Source organism: Macaca fascicularis, chromosome 10 (genome assembly GCF_037993035.2).
Source record: "Macaca fascicularis isolate 582-1 chromosome 10, T2T-MFA8v1.1".
NCBI lineage: Eukaryota > Metazoa > Chordata > Mammalia > Primates > Cercopithecidae > Macaca > Macaca fascicularis.
Window position 1 is genome coordinate 21,292,821 of NC_088384.1, and position 15,348 is coordinate 21,308,168.

Here is a 15,348-nt window from a genome sequence, read left to right on the forward strand (position 1 = left end):
TTTCCTTGGCTCAGTCATACTGTGAGGCCAAGACTGCTGTGGGCCAATGGCCGGGGCTTTATTACGGCGGGTGGGCTGCCAGCCACCTGCCATCCAGCCTCAGCACTGCCACAGGCTACATGGGCCGCTCCTGGGGCTGGTGTGCAGAGCTGGCCTGTCCCCGGCCAGGTGACAGTCTCTTCCTCAGCCTGACCAAGGCCTTGATGGGGTTCTGGGTGCAGGTATCCAAGTGGGTCACACCCTCCAGCAAGGACTTGCTGGGCTGGCTGCAGGGCTGCCGAGGTGGGGATGCGCAGGGCTGCCGAGGTGGGGATGTGCAGGGCTGCTGCCGAGGTGGGGATGCGCAGGGCTGCTGCCGAGGTGGGGATGCGCAGGGCTGCTGCCGAGGTGGGGATGCGCAGGGCTGCTGCCGAGGTGGGGATGCGCAGGGCTGCCGAGGTGGGGATGCGCAGGGCTGCTGCCGAGGTGGGGATGCGCAGGGCTGCTGCCGAGGTGGGGATGCGCAGGGCTGGCCCAGCAGGGTCCTGCCCGTCTTGCTGCCAGGAAGGTGCTGTCTGCCCAAGGGCCTGAAGGAAAACCAGATCCAAGATCCCCTGTGAGTGCGGGGGATGCTCCACCCAGCTGCCCCACCTCCGGTAAAGCCTCACTCACCCTGGGGATGTGCTCTGGGCCTGGACTGGCTGTGTTGCTCCCTGGGTTCCCTTGCTAGAAGGGGACCAGAGCCGGTCCTGCGGGATCAGCTACAAAAAAGAAAAAGCCAGTCTTAGAAGGGTTCAGGAGTCCCCTCCCCACTGTTCAGAGAGGGTGTCGGAGCCAGGGATGGGGAGGGAAGGGCCAGGTGTGTATCTATGGGCCCTTCCACCTAGGGGCGGGGCCTAGGAAGCCTTCCAGGGCCTGTTCTCAGCTGCAGAGCCTCAGGCAGGCAGCAATTAAGGGGAGGTTTCTTTCTGACATGGCTTTTTTTTTTTTTTTTTTTTTTTTAGAAACAGGGTCTCATATCATCCAGGCTGGTCTCAAACTCCTGGGTTCGAGTGATCTGCCTGCCTCTCAAATTGTTGGGATTACAGGCATGAGCTGCCACGCCCGACCCCTGACAAAGCTTCTTGTTGCACCTGAAGGCATGAATGGCTATAGAGGGGATATGGGACTGGAAGGCACTGGATCCGTAACATCCTCACGCCTTCTGGAAATGTGAAAAATGTTTCACAAAAGCACAGCCTAAGGCCTCATGTGATGAGGTGGGCTCTCCACAAGTTCCCCGGGCAGAGGCTTCCTCCTGGTCTCCAAGGGCCCGCCCTCTCAGGCCCACCTTGAGGCCACCCTGCTGGGCCACTTCCCGGATTTTGGACAGCATTGATTGGAGCCGCCCGTTCTCCTCCTGTAGGACCTGGATGCGGATGTCGTTGGCCTGCACTTGCCTCTCCATGTGATCTGTGACGTTGCCAGAGTCTGTGGGACATGTTATCTGGGATTCCACGCTGCTGGATCTGCCTCCTGTGCCCAATGGGACAGGACCTTAGAAGGGAGGCACACCAGCTTGGGTGGGTGGCCCGGCAGGCGCAAGGGAGCTGTGTAGTGCACCAGGCCTCCCAGCTCATCTTCCTTCTCCAGAGGCCTTATTCCCCCTTCCCTCTCCCCTCACCTGCTGGGAAGATGACCATATTATAAAATCTGAGAGCTGGGTGGGACCTAGAGCTCTCAAAAGACTTAGCAAGGCCGGGCGCGGTGGCTCATGCCTGTTATCCCAGCATTTTGGGAGGCCGAGGTGGGTGGATCATGAGGTCAAGAGATCGAGACCATCCTGGCCAACATGGTGAAAGCCCGTCTCTACTAAAAAATACAAACATTAGCTGGGGTGTGGTGGCAGGCGCCTGTAGTCCCAGCTACACAGGAGGCTGAGGCAGGAGAATCACTTGAACCCAGGAGGCGGAGGTTGCAGTGAGCTGAGATTGCGCCACTGCACTCCAGCCTGGCGACAGAGTGAGACTCCATCTCAAAAAAACAAAACAAAACAAAACAAAAAAGACTTAGCAAATAAGCAGGAGAGGAGAGTGAATCTCTCTGACAAGGCCCCCTGTTTTGGACAGGCTAGAGCCAAAGTGAGCTGTCCAAGGTCACACGGCCAGCTCAAGCGTGGGAATGGCAAGGCTGCGCTTCCCCTGCTTTTGTGATGGATGCTTCCTTCTGGCTCCATGAGCCTGGGGGAATTGCTGCCCCTTCTGGTTCAGTTTCCTGCTTTGTAAAAAGGGGCTATGACCTGCCTCACAGGGTGGTTGAGAAGGGGACAGAAGGGCCTGGATGATGTCTCACGAGCAGCTAACTGGAGATCTTCCTGCCAGCTCTGCAAATGGATTTGCCCCAGCGCTTTAGGGGTCTGGAGAGGCTGGGAGAATCCAAGTCACCTGATATCCAATCCTGTGCCAAGACGGGTACCTAGCACTCCTGTGCCATGGGGTCCAGGACAGTGGGCAGCTGGGGGCTGTGTCCTTGGGACTAGTCCCATGGTATGGTTTGGGGACCCATTCCAAGAACCAAGAAGGGGGACACAGAGAAGTCAAGCAAGAATTAGCATGTGATGTGGTAAAAAGCATGGTCTGTGGGGACAACCAGACCTGTGTCTGGGTTTGGCTGCTGTGGCTAGAGGCAGTCACATCACAGTTGGGCTTTCACATCCCTCTCTATGCAGAGTGGATGACGCATGAAGCGCTTGCGTGCTGTGGTGGGTCCACAGGGGCTGCACTGCTGGCCGCCCGGCTTTCCACCCTTGCTGCACGCTAGGGAACTGCAGTCCCCAGTGTCCTGGCCACATAAGCCCTCAGCTGCCGGCCCTGAGCCCCAGCATGCCCTTGGCACCATCCCCAGTCCCCTACCATGGATCTGGATCTGGGTCTCAGTGGGCTGGTGCAGGTCTGGGAAGGCCACCAGCAGCCGCTCCCGCTCCCTCAGCTCCACCAGCTCCCGCTCTAGCTCCAGGATGGTTAGCCGCAGGTCCGTAGTTGCCTGCTCCAGGCCTTGCTTCTCCCTCTGCAGGCTCTGCAGCAGCTCCTGGGGCAGGGGGAGGCTCAGGCCTGGCTCCTGAATGAGCCACATGGCACTAAGCGCCCCTGGGGCACCGTCCCCTGCAGGCACTCAGTTGGCCAGAGACTTCTCCAGCAAAAAGGAAGACCCCCACTCTCACCTGCTGGGCCCTGAGCTGGCATTGCCCCTGCTCCCGCTCGCTCTGCAGCTGCTCCTCCACGTGGGCCCGCTGGGCCTCAGCCTCATCCAGGCTGCCCTGCAGCTCCTCACGTTCCTGGTCCAGGCTGTCCAGCTGCTTTAGCAGGGCTCGCTGCTTGGCCTGCAGAGACTAAGCAGGAACAGACAAGCAGGGAGGCTGTGAGACCCACAAGGCTAGGCCCAGCCATGTGGAACTAAGGAGGCTATAGCATCTACTACCCCCCCGCTGCTACCCCCCTGGGGCGTGTGTCTGTGTCTAGGGAACATTGGTCACACACATGGAAGGGCAGGGGTTGGGGGAAGCTGGCAGCAGGCAGATGCACACCAGACCTGGTCAAGGGCAGGACCCCAGCTTGAAGACCCTGGCCCTTGGAACGTAGTTGGCTGACTCTGGAGGTCTCACCCCCACTTCCTTCCAGTCACACGGAGACCCCACTTGGAGAGGAATTCTGGGAACTAAGTTTTTCTTCTCCTTGGGTCTCCAGTGTCACATCATCCCATGTCACTGAAGCCCACATTTCCTAATACCCACTGAATGGAAAGCAGGAAGAACTAATGCTGGACTGCTCAGAGTCCTGGCTCCATCTCTCACTAGCTATGTGGCCTTGGGCAACTTCCTTAACCTCAATAAGGCTCAGTTTCCTCATTTGTAAAATGGGGGTGACAATAGTATCTACCTCCTGTTGCTGTAGCGAGGAGTAAGCATCAGAGTCTGTGGCTCCTGAAGCCTGGGTCACAGCAGACACCTGATACATGGTGGCTGTGACAGTTTACAAGGCAGAGAACAGCACCCACTTGGGGTAGAAAGGCTTCCCCTACCCTGGGCCCATGTCTGACCCTGGGAACTCTCAACTGAACTCCTGGCTCCTTGCTGAGCTTTTGAGGGTGGACCCAGCCAGGACAGCCCCCAGACCTGCCCCTTTCACTGGGCAACAGATCACCTACTCCCTCAACCACACTTCTGAGGACTCCTGTGAGGCTCCATTGCCCAGAGCACAGCTGTGGGCCCTGGCTCACCCTCTGCCCACCCTATCCTTCCCCTGGCTGATGGGTTAATTGCCTGTCACGGGCGTCCAGCTCAAAGGCCACCTCCTCCTAGAAGCCATTCTGGATTCCCATGGCAGATGTGGCCATCCCTCCCTGCACCCCTTAGCCATCTGGCAGGAGAGTGTGGCACACCTGTTCATCTTTGCTTGTAGGGCACTCCTCCAGACTGAGGCCTCACTGGGCAGTATCTGTCCCTGGATCACTGTTCCCCCAGTGCCTGGCTCAGGGCAGACTCTCTGTAAAGATGAGTCAACCCCCACACCTGGAGGTATCTCAGGGAGCAGGTACCCAATACAGATGAGCCCCCATTCCCTGACAGTGGAGCCCTCTCTCCCTGCAGCCTACATTGCAGGTGCCCAGGCTGGCAAGGGCCCCGGCCTCACCTCCTGGTGGCGGACCATGCTGTCAACACGGGCCTTCTCCTTATCCAGCTCCGTGCTGGCCCAGCAGATCTGCTGGCCAGCGCCCTCCAGCCGACCCACCAACAGCTGCACCTGCTCCTCCAGCTGCTGCACCTGCCTCTCTGCTGCCGCCCTGCGCTCGCCTTCCTCCTGCAGCTGCTGGGCCTTTGTCTCTGCAGCATTGAGTGGACGTGGGATGGTAGGGCAGGGGAGCGCTGTACTACCTCAGACCCAGAACAGGACCTCATATCCCATCTCTGGGCCTCAGAGTCCTCAGGAACAAAATGGGGCTCTAGACCCTGCCTGAGGTGGGTTTGGAAAATAGAAGGTGCTTTCTGGGTAGGAGGTGGCACCCCAGTTTGGTCATCGCCCAACAGTGTGGTTGGTCAGGCCCACCCTCCTGTGGCTGGTACCCTTCGTCTTCGCTCTGGATGCTCAGGGGACAGAGATGGACGATGCTCGTCCAGCCACACCCCTGGCTTGAGATGTGGCATCGGGGCCTATGACGGGGTTCCTTACCCATAGCCTGCGTGGACTCCTGCTGCTGTTTCAGTTCTCTCTCCAGGGTGGCCATCTTTGTCTTTAGGTCACTTGTTTCTATGGCAGCCAAGAGAGAGGCCCTTCAGAGGGTCCCATGGAGCTGGCCGGCGGCCTTCATGCCCAGTGTGCCCCATGGAGTGGAGGCAGCCCATCGCCTGCAGAGAGGCCGCCTGCGGTCATGGGAGGAGCTCTGGGGAGGTTGGTGGAGGCGGCTGGGCCCTTGTCCACCCTGCTTCTCATGTGCTGGCTGCCATGTGTCTACACTTCTCTGGGCCTTGATGTCGTCCATGGAGGCAACTGTGAGGCTCAGAAAGGGCAAATCCCTCCGGCCTCCCGTCAGTGAGCACTGACCAACTTCTGGTGCCAGGAACTACGTCTCCAATGGCTTTTGCCAAAACCAGAGAGGCTGCTCTGCTTGGCTGGAAGTGCCAGGGGAATAACTCTCTGGAAGTAGCCCTCAATGACTGACAGCGCAAGTGGATACATACCTCGGCTCCCTCCCTGAGAGATGAGTCTGGGCAAGTGTCCTAGCCCAGTTCCTAGCCCCAGCGGGACTGCGATCACAGTGTCACCACCGGACAAACACACCCTTCCTTGCTGCCCTCCCTTCCCTGCCTCTTGCCTGTGTCCCAGCCTGGGTTCTTCCACACAAACCACTTGCCCTGGAAGTCCTGTCTCACAAACATCCATGCAAAGGCTGTGGCAGAGACCCTGGCACCAGGCGTCTGGCCTCTGGGGCACAGACCTGTGAGCAGCTGCTGTTTGTCACGCTCCCACTCGGACAGGCACTGCTCATCCTCCTCTGCCTGTCGCCGCCGCGCCCCCTGCTCCTGTTTCAGCGCCTGCTCCAGCTTGCCCGCCTGCTTCCTCAGGCCATCCTTCTGCCCCTCGGCCTCCTCCAGCTGGGCCCTGAGGGCCTCCACATGCTTACTGAGGCGCTTCAGGTCTTTCCTTTGCTCTGCTGCCCAGCGGCCCACTGTGGCAGCTGGCAGTGGCCTGAGCCCCATGCTGTCCTGTACCAGTTGCTGGAACTGGCCTAAGGATGAAGGCAAGTTCTGGCTCTGACACAGGCTGATGACCGCCTTGCCCACCTTCTGCAGGCTTCCCTGGACGCTGGCGCATGCGTCACAGGGCACCAGGGCCGTCTCAATGGTCTGGGAGTAGACACTCCTGGTGTTCCTGGAGGTCGTGGCTGGGAACTGCAGGGAGGCTCTGACAGGGATGCTCTCTGGCTCTTGGCAGGTCTGGGGCAGGCCTGGCACTGGGGAGGAGGGCTTGATGAACTTGGCAGGCAGACATTCAGGGCTCCTGGGTGGCTCGCCCTTGGTGGGCTTGGAGGTGGGAGTCTCTCTTTGGTTTGCCCCTTTCTGTGTTCAGAAAAAGACAAGGGAAAGCAGGTGAGGGAGAAAGTAGAGAGGGAGGTGACTGGTTCTCTGGGGATGTTCTGTGACAGTGTGACAGCCTTGCCTGACACGCAGACCCTCAGATGTTCTCTGACACCGACGTGAATAAGAGAGAACTTTCTCTCTTTTTTACTCTGACTCAAGTTACCACACCCAGGTCTCCTCTCTGCGGCCCACACCCCAAGCTCCAGCCTTGATCTGATTGTACGCATGGTGTTGAGTGATGGTGACATCACAGCTGCTGGTTACTGGGCTCTTGATCAGTGGACGTGCCTGCTCTTGTGTCACCATAACCACTCTCAGTTTTAGTTTCCTCCCCATCACGGTGACAGTGGTCCTTCCCCAGCGGGTGGTTGTGTAGATTATGGGATAGCCCATAACAAACGGGGCTCACATGATCTCCATTGTACAGATGAAGAAACTGAGGTTTGGAGTAGGCAAGATTTTTCCAAAGTCCCACAGGGATGTTAGAGCCAGGGAGTAAGGCATGACCCCCAAGGCCTGTGTTCTTAACCGCCACACTGTGTGGGGCTTGACTGGGAGGGCGGTGGGAGCCAGTGAAGGTGGCGGTGCACACAGTGGTAGGCTAGGAAGCCAGAGCTGGGGCAAGACGTGAAGGCCACCACAGTGGGGAGACAGAGGCTGGGACCCACCTGGGGGAGTGGCTGCTGGTGGAGCGTGCCTAGCTTCAGCAGGCTATCCCAGAAGCGCCGCACCGTGAGCCCCACGGACATGCAGGGCCCTGTAGCCCGTGCAGGGGGCATCATCTGCTCGGAGCCAAGGTTCTCCAAGTAGCTCATGCAGCTTTGAAGCAGCAGCAGGAGCCTGCGGGCAGAGATGCCAGGTTGCTGGGGCCCAGGCTGGTGCCAACACACCCTCAGACCATACAACCGCAGCTCTGGCTCTGCGGAACTGGCCCAGACATCGAGGGCTTGGAGAGTCTCAGAATATGCTCTGCTGGGCCAGCTTCAAACCTAACCCAGGGGTTACTTCCCCCAGGAAGCCCTCCCTGGCCACAACCTCAGCTTGGGAGCCTCTTCTGCATCTCCTGGGTGGGACTTCTGCCTGGCTCTTCTCCACTGGACTAGGGAGCTCTGTGAAGCCAGGCCTGGCCTTGCCTCAGTTGTATCCTGAGTCCTTGAAAAGTTCTGGGTGCCTTACATTCATTCAGTGGCCCAGAGCCTCCACCTGACAGATGACAGAGCTGAGACCCAGAAAGGGGAAGAGCCTGCCCACAGCCACTGGTTGATGTGCCGGGCGTGGCAGTGGGTACCTGTAATCCCAGCTACTTGGGAGGCTGAAGCAGGAGAATCTCTTGAACCCAGGAGGTAGAGGTTGCAGTGAGCTGAGACCACACCACTGCACTCCAAGAAGAGCGAAACTCCGGAAAAAAAAAAAAAAAAAAAAAGGCATGCACCAACACACCCAGCTAATTTTTAAAATATTTTTGTACAGATGGGGTCTCCTTACGTTGCCTAGGCTGGTCTTGAACTCTCAAATGATTCTCCCATTAACCTCCCAAAATGCTGGGATTACAAGTGTCGGCCACCGTGCCTGGCACACCATCTTAACTTTATTTTTATTTTCACTTTTTTTTTTGAGAAACAGTCTTACTCCATTACCAAGGCTGGAGCGCATTGCCGTCATCTTGGCTCACTGCAACTTCTGCCTCCCAGATTTAAGTGATTCTCATGCCTCAGCCTCCTGAGTAGCTGGAAATACAGGAACGCACCACCACACCCAGCTAATTTTTGTATTTTTACTAGAGACACGGTTTCACTATGTTGGCCAGGCTGGTCTTGAACTCCTGACCTCAAGTAATGCACCCGCCGTGGCCTCCCAAAGTGCTGAGATTACAGGCATGAGCCACCGTGCCCGGTCAACCACGTTAACTTTAATGATAGCTTAGAATTGATGGGGCTGCAGGAGAATCCACGAGGCTCTTCTCAGCGGGTCAGGATTTGGAAAAATACTTCCCGTCTCTGGCCTTGTGATATGTAGAGGGAACAGCACAACCCACAGGACAACAGGAAAGGGAGGCCGGGATGGAAACTCTGAGAAGCAACTATGGGGTCCCCGACACAGAAACCCTGAGGAGGCAGCTGGGAGCAGCTGAGAGACCGTGGTCACAGATGTGGTGCCACAGAGACCGATGGAGTGGAAATCAACTGCCTAAGGTGGACAGGCTAGGAGAGCCCAACACAGGATAGCACAGCACACAACACAAGACAAACGATAAAAGGTAAGACTACTTTGAAAGTCCTGAGCTGATGTGGCCCCGACAGGTACTCAATGGTGACTGTTGTTCCAACATCACCCCCGCCTCTGGAGGGGCTTCTGTAGCTGCCACTGGTTTCAGGGGCAGGAGCCGGCATCCTGAGATGACCAGGCTTGGTCAAGGCCCTCACCTGTCGATGACCAGCTCCAGCAGTACAACATGGGACAGCTGCGTGAACTCGGGGTCACCCGGAACATGGTCATAGTGCTCCAGCAGGGCCACCATGTCGAGGTCACAGGCCATGCAGTCAGGGAACTTCCAGGAGGGGAAGCGCACAGGCCCGGCACGGGAGAAGACGTCTACGATGGCACCCTGCAGGTCGGTGAGGTCTGTGCGCAGGCTGTCCATGCAGGCCTGGCTGCCCAGCAGGTGCGCCATCCTCACAGCTCCTGGGGTGAGCACAGAAGAGCCCTGCCAGCCAGAGTCACGTGGCTGCTGCTAGAGGAAACTCCCTGAAACCCTCATCTGCCCAGGGGCTACTAGGCCAGAAGTTCACCCCAGACCCCGGGGAGAAGTCTGTTTCCCAGCCCCAGGTGACAAGGCCTTTTGGACCTGGTTCTGGGTGGCCTCAACAGCCTCTCAGTCCCACTACCCTGAGCACATACTGCAGAGTCCATCACTCCACAAGTCCTTCCTAAGGACTTACATACGTCGGGTCCCCTGCTCAAGGCTGGGTGGATACAGCTATGAACAAGAATATGCCTCTCATCCTTTCCTCGCAGAGTGAACCCTTGAACAGGGCACACACAACTGAGAGTTACAGCGACAGCGTGATGGCAAGTGTTGGGCCACACCAGGCCACTGTCATATCCTGCCTAGACCACTGCAGCAGGTTCCAGCTGGATCACGGGGCAGGCCTCCAGAGATTTCAGCTCCAGAGATTTGGACCAAACTCTACTGGACCATGTCATACTGGCCACAATGCCTCAGTACTCCCTGTGGCCTATGGAAGAAAAGCCACCTCTGAACACATCCCTCGCTTCGCCTCTCTCTAGTCCCCTCCCCTCTACCTCATAGTCTTCCCTCCTATCACCATGAGCTACCAGTAGCAGCTCATGCACACGAGGCACTTGTTTCTAAATCCTCGCCCATCTGTCCTCTCTGTCAGAATCATGCTTCCCTGTCCAATTCCCATCACATGGCTAACTCCTCTCATCCTTCAGGGTTCCTGGATATCACCTCCTCCAAGAAGGCTTCCCTAAGCACCCTCCATGCTGGCTTAGATACTCCCTCTGGGCTTCCCCCATCTCAGCTCTGATTGCTGTCTGCTGGAACGGCCTTCTCTCCGAGCCATCTTAGCCCCTGTGGTGTCCCCAGTGTGGCCAGTTGGGGACCTGGCCCACTGTAGATGCTCACTGGCAAATAATGCCTGAGTGATTGAATGGAGAAAAGAAAAAGAATTGCAAAGAAAATTTAAAATGCACTTGACTTCTAAAGTGCAAGAGAGGAAAATGTGAAAACTTGCATTGAGACCTATTGTCATCACTCTGGTGATAGGGAACCCATTATATATATGTACGTTTTTTGTTTTTTGTTTTTTTTTTGAGATGGCGTCTAGCACTGTCGCCCAGGCTGGAGTACAGTGGCGTGATCTGAGCTCACTGCAGTCTCTGCCTCCTGGGTTCAAGCGATTATCCTGCCTCAACCTCCCGAGTAGCTGGGATTACACATGCCCGCCACCATGCCTGGCTAATTTTTGTAGTTTTAGTAGAGACAGGGTTTCTCCATGTTGGCCAGGATGGTCTTCTGACCTCAAGTGATTCACCCACCTTGGCCTCCAAAAGTGCTGGGATTACAGGCGTGAGGCACCACACTCAATCCCATTATATATATATTTAAAACAATTTTTGTTTTTCTTGATGCATAATAGATGTCCATAGTTTCAAGGTACCTAGTTTCAGAATTACTTAATACATATATAATTTGTAAAGATCAAATCAGTGTACTTTGAATATCCATCACCTTAAATTTGTCTTTCCTTTTTTCCTTTTGTTTTGTTTTTTGAGACATGGCCTCTGTCACCCAGGCTGGAGTGCAGTGGCGCCCTCACAGCTCACTGTAGTTTCAACCTCCTGGACTTAAGTGATTCTCCTGCCTCAGCCTTCCAAGTAGCTGGGACTACAGGTATGTGCCACTATACCTAGCTAATTATTTATTATTTTTGGGGGGTAACATCTTGAACTGGCAATTTAAAAATTTTTTTGTAAAGATGGGATCTCACTGTGTTGCCCAGGCTGGTCTCAAACTCCTGGGTTCAAGCAGTCCTCTCTGAAAGGCTTGGCCTCTCACAGTGCTGGGGTTATACGTGAGAACCACCACACCCAGCCTGTCTTTTTTTTATGCTAAGAAACATTTGAGGCCGGGCACAATGGCTCACATCTGTAATCCCAGCACTTTGGGAGGCCGAGGCGGATCACCTGAAGTCAGGAGTTCAAGCCTGGCCAACATAGTGAAACCCTATCTCTACAAAAATACAAAAATTAGCTGGGCATGATGGCGGGTACCTGTAATCCCAGATACTTGGGAGGATGAGACAGGAGAACTGCTTGAACCCAGAGGTGGAGGCTGCAGTGAGCCGAGATCGCGCCATTGCCCTCCTGCCTGGGTGACAGGGCGAGACTCTGTCTTACAAAAAAAAAAAAAGAGAAACATTCTATTTATTTTCTTCTAGCCATTTTGAAATGTACAATAGATCAGTATAAACTAGTCACCCTACTGATCTATTGAACACTAGGACTGCTGCTACATTTTTTTTTTTTTTTGAGACGGAGTCTCGCTCTGTCACCCAGGCTGGAGCACAGTGGCCGGATCTCAGCTCACTGCAAGCTCTGTCTCCCAGGTTTATGCCATTCTCCTGCCTCAGCCTCCCGAGTAGCTGGGACTACAGGCGCCTGCCACCTTGCCCGGCTAGTTTTTTTGTATTTTTAGTAGAGACGGGGTTTCACCGTGTTAGCCAGGATGGTCTCGATCTCCTGACCTCGTGATCCGCCTGTCTCGGCCTCCCAAAGTGCTGGGATTACAGGCTTGAGCCACCGCGCCCGGCCTGCTGCTACATTTTTATGCAGAGAATCCCAGTCCTGCCCCTTCCTGGCCTCAGAGAAGTCACCGAGGCCCAGTTGTAAGATGGGGACATTGTCTCCAAGCAGGCCACGTTGTTGTGAAGGCGTTAAAGGGATCATGAGTAAGGTGCTTGGTCCAATGCAAGGCACCAGTAAAAGTTCTCAACCAATATTAACTATTATTATTATGAATAATATTATTAGCAGTAACCACAGCGAAGTCCATCCTTGTCTTGTGTGGGTGCCTGGCTCCCGTTCTTCCCCAGTTCCCCTGCGGCCCACACAGAACGCTTCTGGTCCATCTTCTGCCACCTGTGGACATCTGAAAGTGGTGATCTGAACATTCTGTGACCCTTGACTCAGAAAGTGGAGAAGCGAGACACTGCCCGGGTCCCTCCTGTGGCTTGTCACCCTCCAGCAGGGCTGGAGTGTGAGTTGGCAGCTTGTTTCAGATCCAGCTCTGCTGGGAGTCAGGCAGCTATGCGGATGCTGAGCTCCAGCTCCTCTCCACCTGCCAGCAGGGGCCCCTTGTCCTTGGTGAATTTCTCAGTGCAGGAAGTACCTCCCTGCACTAGCCCCTCCCTGAAGCAGAGGCTGCTTGGGCAGCATTTAGGCCATGGCCCCTTCTGCCTCCAGCAAGTCCAGGCCTGGCTGAAAAACTGTTCTCCCAAACCTAACCTCCCCATCAACCTCCCTCATCTCAGAAAATGACATCCCACTGAGTGCACCTGGCTTGGCCCTAGCCTAGGCATTTCCTGAGTTCCCTCTTTCCTCTACCCCCATGTCCCAGGACCCAGTGCTGCAGATCCTACATCCAGACCACACTGGGAACCCAGCATTTCTCTCCATCGACACTGCTCCTACCCCATCATCTCCCGAGACACTGCCAGAGCTTCCCTGAGGGATCAGCCACTTCTCTTCTGCCCTGTACCACCTGGTCCCTCTTGGTTGTACATGGCAACCAGAGTGATTGTTTAATAAGGCAACCTACCCCTGCTTGGAGCCTTTTCCTCTCTTTCTAGAGCACCAAGACTGGAATGCTTCCTGGGGCTCCTGCCCTGTGTGGCCTGCCCCAGCTTCAGTGTCTCCCCACCCAGAACGCGCCCCTCCCCAAACTTCTTCTAGATAAGACACCTCCCTCAGGCCCCCCCGCCAAACATCCTCTCCTCAGGAAAACTCCCCAGGGCCCCAGGTCGGGCGAGGTTCCCTGTCACACATTCTCAGAGCATCCTGTTCTTTTTCTTCCCAGCACACGCCACCGCCAGAATGGAATCATTATTTGCGAAGTTATTTGTGGTTGGCAGCCTGTCTCCCTGTGAGCGTGTGGTATGACCTGGTCACCTGGGCTGAGAGGACTCAGGGCCAGCCTGTGCCCACAGGTGCTGGGAAGCTCAGAGGCACTCAGGGGAAGGGTGGTGGACTCTTCAACCTCCCAGAGGACGGGGCCCTCTCCTTACCTCTGTGCAGGTGCCTGCCCGTGGAGCCGGAGTGACTGAGTGTCTAGTTCTCAGATGAGCCTGTGGGCTCCAGGGCTCTGGGTCAGAGGCTCATCCACGTGCCCGGCTTCCTGTCTCCAGTGCAGGGTTGGCCCTGAGTAGCTCTTCAGACCCTGGGAAGGGATGACAGGGCCAGTGAGTGAAAGCACAGTCAGGCAGGGCTTCCTGGGAGCAGGGTGGAAGGCTATCCAGGAAGGAGAAGGGGTTCCAGGCTGGAGGAAGGAGGTGAGAGAAGGGGCAGGTGGGCTGCCTGCCTCCAGCCTGAGCAGAGGCCACTTCCCTGAATCTGCCTCATTTCTACAGAGGAGGAAACTGAGGCTCTGAAAAGTTAGGGAGCTTGCCCGAGGTCTCTCAGGAAGCTGAGATTCTGAGTCCACCATCTCTGCTCTGTCCTCAGGCCATGCTACTTCTAGAGCAGCAGTGTCTAAAAGAAATATAATACAAGCCACACATGGGATTTTAGGTTTTTCTACTAGCCACTGATGGGGTACAGGAAATGCTACCCCAAGATATGGCACCTTAGAAATGCAAAAAACTGCAGAAGCAGGATGGCCACTCTCATCTTCCCCTCATCCTTCTTCTCTGAAGCAGGCCGCCAGGAAGGTCAGTCTGTGACCTCTCCCCTCCTTCTCCCCTGAAGACCCTCATGTGACAGGTGTCCTGCCCTATACCCAGATGGGGAGAAATGTCACACAGGAACACCAAGAAGAATCTGAGCAAACAGGCCTTGCTAAATCCACGCCCTCCCTCATTTATTACTATTAGATCATCCTTTTTTTTTTTTTTTTTTTGAGACGGAGTCTTGCTCTGTCACCCAGGCTGGAGTGTAGTGGCCGGATCTCAGCTCACTGCAAACTCCGCCTCCCGGGTTCCCACCATTCTCCTGCCTCAGCCTCCCGAGTAGCTGGGACTACAGGCGCCCACCACCTCGCCCGGCTAGTTTTTTGTATTTTACGGGGTTTCACCGTGTTAGCCAGGATAGTCTCGATCTCCTGACCTCGTGATCCGCCCGTCTCGGCCTCCCAAAGTGCTGGGATTACAGGCTTGAGCCACCGCGCCCGGCCCATTTTTTTTTTTTTTTTTTTTAAGATGGAGTCTTGCTCTGTCACCCAGGCTGGAGTGCAGTGGCGCAATCTCAGCTCACCACAACCTCCGCCTCTTGGGTTTAAGCAATTCTCCCGTCTCAGCCTCCTGAATAACTGGGACTACAGGTGCACGCCACCATGCCCGGCTAATTTTTGTATTATTATTATTTTGAGACAGAGTCTCACTCTGTCGGCCAGGCTGGAGTGCAGTGGCATGATCTTGGCTCACTACAACCTCTGCCTCCTGGACTCAAGCAGTTCTCCTGCCTCAGCCTTCCAAGTAGCTGGGATTACAGGGGTGTGCCACCACGCCTGGCTAAATTTTGTATTTTTAGTAGAGATGGGGTTTCACCATGTTGGCCAGGTTGGTCTTGAACTCCCGACCTCGTAATCCACCCACCTTGGCCTCCCAAAGTGCTGGGATTAGGCGTGAGCCACCGTGCCCAGCCTTTCATTATTTTTTTTTATTTTTATTATTTTTTTGAAACAGAGTCTCGCTCTGTTGCCCAGGCTGGAGTGCAGTGGCGTGATCTTGGCTCACCACAACCTCCACCTCCTGGGTTCAAGTGATTCTCCTGCCTCAGCCTCCTGAGTAGCTGGGACTACAGGCACGTGCCACCACAGCTGGCAAATTTTTGTATTTTTAGTAGAGATGGGGTTTCACTACGTTGGCCAGGCTAGTCTCAAACTCCTGACCTCATGATCCGCCTGCCTCAGCCTCCCAAAATGCTGGGATTACAGGTGTGAGCCACCGCACCCGGCCACTTTTTGTATTTTTAGTAGAGATGGTGTTTCACCATATTGGTCAGGCTGGTCTCCAACT

At 55.6% G+C, this 15,348-nt stretch overlaps 1 protein-coding gene across 30 annotated transcripts in view; it reads right to left on the reverse strand.

The window, feature by feature from the left end:
- CCDC157 (coiled-coil domain containing 157) overlaps positions 1 to 15,348 on the reverse strand; it is a 19,425-nt gene continuing 4,077 nt past the window's right edge. For 3 of the 30 annotated variants that reach the window (XM_074004000.1, XM_005567614.5, XM_074003999.1), the window contains 11 exons: positions 13,402 to 13,553; positions 9,016 to 9,274; positions 7,261 to 7,432; positions 5,950 to 6,571; positions 5,184 to 5,261; positions 4,647 to 4,837; positions 3,179 to 3,346; positions 2,871 to 3,045; positions 1,310 to 1,494; positions 652 to 740; positions 1 to 566 (listed from right to left, as the gene is read on the reverse strand). In XM_074004000.1, coding sequence (XP_073860101.1) covers positions 116 to 566; positions 652 to 740; positions 1,310 to 1,494; positions 2,871 to 3,045; positions 3,179 to 3,346; positions 4,647 to 4,837; positions 5,184 to 5,261; positions 5,950 to 6,571; positions 7,261 to 7,432; positions 9,016 to 9,263 — 2,379 coding nt within the window. In that variant the 5' untranslated portion in view covers positions 9,264 to 9,274; positions 13,402 to 13,553 and the 3' untranslated portion in view covers positions 1 to 115. Of the gene's footprint in view, positions 567 to 649; positions 741 to 983; positions 1,516 to 2,870; positions 3,076 to 3,178; positions 3,347 to 4,646; positions 4,838 to 5,183; positions 5,262 to 5,692; positions 6,572 to 7,260; positions 7,433 to 7,880; positions 8,111 to 9,011; positions 9,275 to 13,401; positions 13,554 to 15,348 lie in introns of those variants that run through there. The other 27 variants (XM_065522285.2, XM_045363819.3, XM_065522284.2 and 24 more) reach the window with 23 other exon arrangements.